We start from the raw sequence: 10620 nt of genomic DNA on the forward strand, positions 1-10620 counted from the left end.
AAAAGTATTAGGCATGTGATATACTTACCGAACTACTACTTTTAAAAACATACATTTTAAAGTGGTTTTAAAGGAAAAATGTTCACTTCGGTGTAATAGCAAGCCAAGCTACCCTACAATAAAAATATTATGCATGTACCGGGGACATTTTTCCTTGTCGCGCAAGTAAGGACTATTGAAGCGTATACCTATGGTATATTGAGTGTCTATGTTCTGTACATTTGTTTTATCTGTCCGTCCCTATGTATGTTTAGAACTTTAAAAATACACAACGGATTTTGATGGGTTTCTTTTACGGGAAAATTTGGATATTTTTAGTATGTATGTGAATCTAATTTATCTACACTAATATTATAAAGAGGAAAACTTTGTTTGTTTGATTGTAATGAATAGGCTCATAAACTACTGGGCCGATTTTAAAAATTCTTTCACCATTCGAAAGCTACATTATCCACGAGTAACATAGGCTAGGTTTTATCCCGGAAATGGATCGGGAACAATGGATCGGGAACGGGAACTATGCGGGTTTTTCTTTGATAACGCTGGCGAAGCCGCAGGCGGAAAGCTAGTAATTAATAAAATGGGAATGTCTGTTTTTAATATTGAAATAACTGATTTTTACTAAATGCATATGGATGTATACTCTGTACAATGTACATATACCATAACAGTAATTTTAACAATTTTTGTTTGTCTGTCTATCTGTTTATACGGCTAATCTCAGAAACGGCTGGACCGATTTTGACGCGAATTTCACTGACAGATAGATAATAGATATGGTTATTATAAGGAATAACTTAGACTATTTTTATACCGATATTCCCACAAGAACATAGGATTAAAACTCATTCGCGCGTGGGTGAAACCGTGGGGCTCAGTAATTAAAAATAGAAAATATTTTTATATATTTAATTTTAGATGAGACATACAAATACAAAAAAACAAATAGTCAAATTAAATTTAAACTTCCCGAAAAAGAAAAACAACAGAAACTACTTACTTAACTATTTCCAAATAAACATATTATTATAGTCTTATAATAATTGTGAATTTTAATTATTAACATGTGTATCCAAAACATGGGAATTAGCTGGGCAGCAAATGATGCGTTTTAACAGTCCATTAGAGTCATGAACTTGAATGTAACACATCGAATTTAGTCCAGCCATTTTGGATAAGTACGATCTGTCTGTTTGTACCGCTACTTCTCTCGTTGCAACCTGAAAAAATGTAGAATAGCATATTGAGTTGGATCATCATCAGCCCATATACTTTCCCACTGCTGGGACGCTAACCTCAGGAACTACTGGTCCGATTTCAAAAATTCTTTCGGTGTTAGATAGCCCATGTATCGAGGAAGGCTATAGGCAGGAGCAGAGCACTGCGGGTAAAACCGCGAGCCACAGCTAGTGTTTTATAATATTATCTAGTTATTACAAATTCCTATTAGAAAATAAACGTATTCTAACTAACTTACATTACTTGTATTAGGAACGCTCGATGAAGCTTCCTTTGTGGAATTTGATGAGTTTGTGTTACCTATAAGAAGAAATACTTACATAATACATAGGTATACAGGGTGTAATCGTTAAGGGGAAGCTCCCTAAATTTTATGTGAATTTGCATTAATACTCTGAAACAGGCACACATACAATCAAAATGAAACTTTACTATATGATTTATTGGGTCTTTTTCTTTCGATGTACAAGACAGTTACGTAATTGTAACATTTTCGCTCGATACATTTTTTTATTCAATAATTATGCCTTTTTTAAGGATTATTACATTTTTTTAAAGATTTTCTTGGAGTTTATGTCTAAAATAAATATTTTCAGTAAGAAAATAGAGTTTACTATCGAATCCCAAGATATTTTTTCTCTAGATCAATATATTCAACTTTATTACGGCTGTATATTAGCGTCTAGTACCGTAACCGGTCTCTCAGTGCCAGAAATGAGAAAGGGAGCCTCCTCTTAAGTGTGCACAAGCGATTATTCCGTGACTATTGTAAATATCAAAAAACTTTAATGAGTAAAATGGCCGTAATAAATTTGTAAAAATAAAACGAGAATCACATAAATCGGTACAAAAATCTCGGCGTAATCAGTGTACACATAAAAAGTATATATATTTATACATATACAGGGTTATTTGTAAAACACCGGCAACCTCGCTGGACAAGATAGCTAACATCATAAGTAACAACATTTGATCTACGACTTTTGGCATAACGCAATAAATTATTTTTAAATGATTTTTTAAGCTTTTATTGTACTCTCCTAACATTTGTAAGTCTATGTTCTATTCATTATCGGATGGACGACCCGACGCCCCCTTTCCCCTCCCGTTCGCTTCTTGTTTACGTAAGTTTCGGAATGCGCGTAGAGTTTATAATATTCACACGGAAAATTAAATGAATATTTATTTTTGTATGAAAATAAAATCTAACAAATTATCATAAGTCGTAGAACAAATGTTGTTATTTATGATGTTAGCTATCTTGTCCTGCGAGGTTGCTGGTGTTTTACAAGTAACCCTGTATATACCGACCGAATTGATAACCTCCTCCTTTTTTTGAAGTCGGTTAAAATATACATATACATATAGATAATTTATAATGAACGAAAAATAAACTTACATGAATCTTCTTTATTTCCCATGTTTGAACTGGATGGTTTGCAATTTCTGTTTTTCAATGCCTCTTCTAATGACGCGCAATCTATAAGAAAATTTTAGTATGATCTATTTTAAAATTAAACCAGCTAAATCAGAATTGATGAAATTTTAACATAGATAAATCAAAAGCCTGTTGTTTGGTTGCGAAATAACCGAACAGACATACGAGTAAGTACGGAATATCAGTAAAAAACATTTAAATATTGTAATCATGTTATTTCTATCTCCTAATATAACATCAAAGACAAAGTCACAGGCGTCAACTAGGTAGTGTTAAATATACATTTGAGAGGTGTCAAGGGACACCCGGATGGAACGAAGTTCCTTTCGATTAATTAGTAAAATTTTATTTTTTTTTAAGTTTTAATAATATTTTTTTATATACGGGGTGTAATCATTAAGTGTGCACAGGTGATTATTCCTTTACTATTGTTGTCCGTTTTATTTTTAAAATGTTATTATTGTCATTTTACTCATTAGGTAAAGGGCTTTCTATATCAGTTTAAAGTTTTTTGGTATAAAACGGGAATTATCCAAAAACGTTATATTAAACACTCTCATACATTCAATTTCCCATACCTACATTTTGTGTTCAAAGCAATAAGTTCGAAATGACGTCCTCATTTTGGAATAATACCATTGTATTCCAGATCGAGCTCTATTTACAGTTTTTAAATGAATTTTCATTAAAATTTGCGAAGTAATTGAGGGACAAAACAAAAAAAAGAACCAACATTTTTCATATTATCTGGTAGGGATTGTCATATCTCATACTAAATTTATGGGAGTGTTTGATGTAAATTTTTTGGATATTGCACGCCTCATAAGCTAAGCGTTGAGGTGGGTACTATAACTGTCAAACAACACTGGTACAACAAATGTCTTTATGTATTTCCCGTTTTATTTTTAAAAAGCTATAATTGTCATTTTACTCATTAGGTAAAGGGCTTTCTATATCAGTTTAAAGTGTTTTTGACATCTACATTAGTTACGGAATTATCGCCTGTGCACACTTAACGATTACACCCTGTATATTGAAGCGGGACTGGCTCGTGCAACGGTCGGGATAGGAACGTACAGACGGCTCACGCTAGATTGGCTGGTCGCGCGCTAATTTCAAGTATTTCTTGTTTATTTCAAAACCATCGCATATTTCAAAATTCTAACTCAGTACATGTATAGGTTGTATATTATTATTTTATAGTTAACTAGAGGTCCGCCCCGGCTTCGCCCGTGGTACATATTTCGCAATAAAAGTTAGCCTATGTCCTTTCTCGGGTATCAAAATATCTCCATACCAAATTTCATGCAAATTGGTTCAGTAGTTTAGGCGTGATTGAGTAACAGACAGACAGACAGAGTTCCTTTCGCATTTATAATACTATAGTATACTTTTGGGCTTACATTCACTCACGCAAAAACAATAACCAGAACTTTCCATCATCGATGACCTACAATAATGAGAGTTCCAGTAACGGTATAAGAATTTGTAACATGTTTGGGGCATATTTCTCATCTGTTCATAGTAGTGTAACGACAAACCCAAGTACCTCATCCACCAAAAATCTTACTCGCACATCTGACTCATTTGCATGTATTAAAATATCGCGGAAAGAATTACTCCACGACCTAATTAACCTACGGATTGACAAGGGATCTGGCTACGATGGCGTACCGAATATTTTCATCAGGAAATGTGCAAAGACATTAGTTGAGCCCTTACTTACCATCTATAACCGTTCATTGAGCACAGGCACATTCCCTGCGACTTGAAAAGTGGCTAAGGTTGTGCCTATTTATAAAAGTGACGATAACTCCAATATAGAAAATTACAGGCCTATTTCGGTACTTTGTGCATTTGGTAAAATACTAGAATCATTCGTTAGTCGTAAATTACAGGATTATTTTAAACCCTATATCTCCAGCCACCAGCACGGATTCATTAAAATGAGATCAACCACTACAAATCTTGTCACCTATCTTGATAGCATTGCACAGGCATTAGATATGGGAAAACAAGTACATGTTATTTACACAGACCTTAGCAAAGCCTTTGACAAGGTACCGCATCACGTACTTGCTTCAAAATGTGAGGAATATGGTTTAGCAGGTTCACTTTTGCAATGGCTCAAATCATACATACAGGGAAGATCATTCTGCGTAGTTCTTAATGGATTTGAATCAATGAAATATACTATTACCTCTGGAGTTCCCCAAGGTTCAAATTTAGGCCCTATACTCTTTAACATATTTGTTAACGATATTACCCAATGCATATATAGCTCGACCCCCTTCATGTATGCAGATGATCTGAAGTTACTGAAGGTCATTGAATCACCATCAGATTGTGTTACCCTACAAAACGACGTGGATAGAATCGTGACCTGGTGCAAAAGTCACAACATGATACTGAACACTAAAAAATGTTTTCATATGAATTTTTGTCGTAGGGTCAGTGGTCTTATCTCGCACGATTATGTTATTAACAACACCGCTATTAATGAAGTCGACACTATTAGAGATTTGGGTATATTGGTGGACAAAAAGTTAACTTTTTTACCACAGATAGATGACGTAGTAAAAAGAGCTTCAAAAATTTTAGGCTTTGTTACTCGTAATACAAAAATGTTTAAAAATACCCAAACAAAAATTATCTTATACAACTCTATAGTAAGAAGTATAGTAGAATACGGTTCTGTTGTCTGGCGCCCACACTACGCAACACATATCCTCAGATTAGAGCGTATTCAACGCAGGTTTACAAACCATTTAGTGTTCTGCGCAGGTGAATCAAAAAAGCTGAAATCGTATGAAAGCCGACTGAAAAAGTTTAATATGATATCGTTGGAACAACGCAGAGATCTGTTGGATATGGTTTTCCTGTAAAAAGTCTTTCAAAATGCTATTGACTGTGAGAAGCTACTTAATCAATTTAAATTCAATATCCCTAAGCATTATCCAAGGAAACAAATTACGAACTTGCTATTTGCACGTCAAAACAGAACTGTTCTGGGTCGCAACTCCCCCATTCCTAGACTATGCACCTTACACAATAAATATAGCAACTCAGTGGATATTTTCTCAGACTCCCTCTATAAGTTTCGGAAAGCAATGCTTAACATTATGACTTAATTCTTTTTCAAATTCACATATTATAATTATTGTCAGTACGTCCGTAATTTATAGGTTAAATGTAATAACTTTTTTTTAATATTGCCTGCCGTAGTTAATCAGAATTCTTTAATGTTAAGAGCACACACATTTCATTTTTGTTTAATTTGTATTGTATGTAGATATCGCCTAATTTATTATTAATTTTGGTGAATGTAGTGTTCATCTGTAATAGTTGTGCATAATAATGTGTAAATCCTATTGTTACTATTTAACGAGAATGATACATATGTAACAACTGGTGATGAACCTTTTTAATAAATAAATAAATAGTATGGATATCGAAAAAGTCGTAACTTTACGTTTGTTATTAGATTTAAAAAAATAACAATGAAAACTTTGTATTTTTTTTTCTATCGAGAAAATATCATGGAATCATGTTTCTAAAATGGTACACGTATTGTGTTACTATTGAACTTTCTTAACGGACGTAAATGTTAGAAAAAGTGTCGTGACAACTTTTCGTAAGAATTTTTTCCGTCTAGCCCCCTCCCCCCCACCCCTTTCACAACGCGCGAAAAGGAACTACGTTCCAAAAAAATCACGTAAATCGGTTCAGAAACCTTGGCATAATCGATGTACATACATAGAAAAAAATATACCAACCAACCGAATTGATAACCTCCTCCTTTTTTTGAAGTCGGTTAAAATATATATAGATAATTTCTAATGAATGAAAAATAGACTTACATGAATCATCTTCCATGGATGTATTATTTCCTATCTCTGAACTGGATGGTTTGCGATTTCTGTTTTTCAATGCCTCGTCTAATGACGCGCAATCTATAAGAAAATTAATATTATGTTAGTTAGTATGATCTATTTTAAAATTAAACCAGCTAAATCAGAATTGATGAAATTTCAACATAGATAAATCAAAACCCTGCTGTAAAATAACCAGACAGACATACGAATAAGTACGGAATTTCAGTAAAAACATTTAAATATTGTAATCGTGTTATTTCAGTTTTCTATCTCCTATACATAACAAAGACAAAGTCACAGGCGTGAAATAGTGCTGAATATATTTGCGTATAATTATTACGTTCATTCAGAATGTTATTACAGCTAATAGCTTGAAGTCAAGCGATTGTTTGTATTCCATTTCATGTGCAAGTAATGATTATGTACCTATAGTACGGGAGCTAGCAACGTTTAAAAAAAAGTTATTTTAGTATAGTTGGGTTTTTGATATACTGTTTCTCTTGCTATTTCGGTTAGAGTCCGGGCTGTCTGGCTGGCCGCAGTGGTTGCGTTTATTAGTGCGCATCTTATCTGCACAGGAAAATATCCCTAATTTAAAGTCATTTTTTAACGCGTAATTTTTAATCTATTGCCTTTAGATAGATCCATCAGACATAATTTTTTTATTGCAAGACGTTTTTTTCGTTGTAAAATAGGTACCATACGCAATTTTTATTTCAAAATAACTAAAATGTCATCGAAATAAGTGAAATTACATCAACATGAGTACGCTTAAAATGTAAGTAATAACTTTATTATTTATATTATGCCGGGATTTCCGGGATAAAACCTAGCCTATGTTGCTCAGTGAAGATGCAGATTTCTAATGGTGAAAGAATTTTTGAAATCGGTCCAGTAGTTTATGCGTGAAAACCTACATACATACATACATAATTACAAACCGCTTTATAATCCTTTATAATCCTCTTTATAATTATAGTTAAGCTTCGTATAGAAGCATAGATAATATCCTATCCTATCTCATTTCCTAATAATAAATGCGAAAGATTGTGAGGATGGATGTGTGTGTATTTGTATGTAATGTATGTTTGTTACTCTTTCACACAAATACTTACTTACTACTACAATAATTGTAATAGCAGTTGCGTTTTTTAAGATTGTATTTTTTCTGCTTCTATATGCTTGCAGCATGCAGTTTGGCGAATGAAACATGACGACGACGTGTGTAACTGTTTGAGTCTGAACATTAAGGTTAAAAATCTAATTTTTCATGTTCATTATTTGTCTCGTTCTCCCCTTTTTAATAAGCCACTTCAAAAAAAGGAATTCTCAATTAGACTGTATTTCTTGTGTTTGTTACTTCAGAACTATCGACTGGGTGAACCGATTTCGATGTTCCTTATTTATTTGAAAGCTAGTGATTTTTTCTTTTATTTGTTTAGACTGCCAATTTCAATGGGCAGTCTTAACTACAAAATAATTGATTAAGACTGAACTCAAACATTTATTTATTCAATTAATTAGACTTCTTATAAAAGCACTTTGAATCGTCATAATATACTAGCTTGCCGCCTGCGGCTTCGCTCGCTTACATACTAGCTTGCCGCCCGCGGCTTCGCTCGCTTTGTCTAAAACCTAATAAATGATATACTAAAACCTAGTATATTATTATTAGTCTGTGCTAAAACCTTCCTCTTGAATCATTCTATCTATTAAAAATCATCGCATCAAAATCCGTTGCGTAGTTTTAAAGATTTACATACAAAGGGATATAGGGACAGAACAAGCGACTTTGTTTTATACTATGTAGTGATTTTTAACATTTACCACCTAAATGGTTTCGAACCGAAATTCAGAACTTACCATGTAACAGTTTTTCAGTGTCTGCCATGTACAGTCTTGCTACACCATTCACAAGAGCGGAGGAGGTCCGTAGCGATAGTCGTGCCTGTCTCCTGGACTTTGATTCGTTGACCTTCTCTAGAATTTTTGACCTGAAAATTTGGTTTAAAATAACGTAAACGTTGATTTAAGGAAAGTTGTTGATTGTGGTGAAATTATTTGATTAAAAACTTGTAGGTTTAACATAAATTAAAAGTTCAAACTATTGTTATTGAATATTGATTAACAAACTGAATAAATACAAGTGCAACATTTTTCACCAAATACCTACATAATAATCGTAAAAAAGTAAAAAACTAACATCAAATAAGTATGAAGTTAGATTTAAAGAGACATCCAGAGATATCCAGCAAGTCTTTTCATTTGATACACATAATATTATAGGTAGTAGGTACAGGTGCATTTAAAAAGTATAGTGCACTCTGCTATTTTGTGCGTTCCACCATATTGGATTTTGAGTGACGTCACATAGCTTTCAATGCATTGTCATCCAAACTAAACGTAGGTATGCTTCAAAATTTTAGCAAAATCGGTTGAATATTTCAAAATTCACTTCCAGATTTCCGTAGATTACCTACCTATTTATACATACATACAAATATAATATCAAATATAATATTGTTAAGGAGATTTATTATTACGACACGCGGTTTTACTCGCATCTGAACTAATTAATAGGAACATTGGACGAAGTAGTAGGTAAAGATAAAATTGAATCTGTTTTCTGTTCTAACGTAAAACAACTAAACTATAACATTGGGGACTGGGATCCTCACTTCAATATTATTTCATTATTTAAGTTTAAATACTAGCTGTGCCGCGCGATTTCACTCGCGGACTAACCCACGTGCAAAATTTCCATAGCTCTCATGTCTTATTCTGATATACATATTATATTCTATTAAGTTTCATCCAAATCCGTCCAGTACTTACTAGGTACATTAAAGATTAACAAACATCCATCCATTGTTATAAACTTTTGCGTTTATATTAGTATCAATGATAATGCAATATATAACTTACGTTAAGTTTCCATAGTCAACATTTTCTCCGTCTTCTGTATTATAGTGTCCATGACTAGCCAGCCAGGCTTTTTTCAAAGAATTATCACCAACCCACTCTTTGTCAAAAAACATTTTAAATTAAGTCAATACAGTTCTTGTTTTTTATTCACCTACAATATTTTTCAATATGACAGTTCTTGAGAATCGAGTTTCCCGCGCGTTGTGGCGTTAGTCGAGGAATGTGTCGAGGAATATGAGAAGACCGTTTGAAATTGGAATCTTTTCTAATATAGAATAAATACAAAAATCGTTTTGAAACAGAACAGATTTGTTGGTAAGTTTATAAATAATAATAATATATATATGTATGTATTTTTAAAACTTAAAATATCTCATCTAAGTGTATTTTATAATCTATATATATCAATCTTAAATTCATAAAATAGATAAATCTAAATAATTTTGTAATCTAATAATTACTTTATTAAAAAAAATTGCATAAATTATTTAGAAAATGGAATTGTAGTCACGTATCCAATTTTAGTATGTACATAATATACAAACTTGATACAAACCATTTAAAAATTGGTGTTGCCAGCACGAAATTCAGTACAAAATTTTATCATAAAAAATGAAATGTGACCAAAACGGTCTCAGTGGGGGATTTTCACACGTGGCGTATTTTATGGTGTTGTAAAACAAAAATACTCTTTCGAGTATAAGCTGTGCACGTGTTACGATGTAACTTAGTTGGTTTTCCTTTTTTATGTAACGGGCAATTGTGTAAATCGACTTTTTAATAAATGTCTAGTTTTTTACATGAAACAAGATAAATTATGTTTTTGTAGGACGGATCGTATAGTAAAACGTAATAATGCCATAGTTGTAAATTGTAATTATCATTAGTATTATCATTATAATGACTCTCAGGTTTTTTAAGCTTTAATGATTAAGTATGTAGATTAAAAATATACTATAAAAATCCAATAAACATAATACTTTATTATTTTTATTGGACCTAAAGGTCAAAATAAAAATAATAAAGTTTAAAATTATGATAAACTATTTCAATTTATTAATTCATTCATTCAACCTGTTTTGCACTCAACATTTTGATAAATTTACATTCTGAAATTGGAAATTTGTCAGTAAATTTAGAGCA

General features: G+C 32.4%; 1 protein-coding gene across 1 annotated transcript; it reads right to left on the reverse strand.

Moving 5' to 3' along the window:
- Positions 1-1029: 1029 nt before the first annotated feature.
- On the reverse strand, positions 1030-9750 carry LOC123700591. Its single transcript, XM_045647854.1, has 6 exons — positions 9478-9750; positions 8416-8546; positions 6538-6630; positions 2639-2719; positions 1478-1539; positions 1030-1220 (listed from the first exon to the last, which is right to left on the reverse strand). Exons 1-6 carry the CDS (start codon positions 9588-9590, stop codon positions 1053-1055), a joined length of 648 nt encoding a protein of 215 aa, XP_045503810.1. The 5' UTR covers positions 9591-9750; the 3' UTR covers positions 1030-1052.
- Between the last annotated feature and the right edge of the window lie 870 nt (positions 9751-10620).

The sequence above is a fragment of the Colias croceus genome, chromosome 19, assembly GCF_905220415.1.
Source record: "Colias croceus chromosome 19, ilColCroc2.1".
Classification (NCBI taxonomy): Eukaryota; Metazoa; Arthropoda; class Insecta; order Lepidoptera; family Pieridae; genus Colias; species Colias croceus.

What these genes read in the sequence shown, in the direction of transcription:
- LOC123700591 (XM_045647854.1), bottom strand. Translation starts at nt 9,590, where the DNA reads ATGTTTTTTGACAAAGAGTGGGTTGGTGATAATTCTTTGAAAAAAGCC. An exon ending in GTTGACTATGGAAACTTAAC is followed by an intron (nt 8,547 to 9,477) that starts GTAAGTTATATA and finishes CCAAATTTTCAG; the next exon opens with GTCAAAAATTCTAGAGAAGG. An exon ending in GCGTTCCTAATACAAGTAAT is followed by an intron (nt 1,221 to 1,477) that starts GTAAGTTAGTTA and finishes ACATTTTTTCAG; the next exon opens with GTTGCAACGAGAGAAGTAGC.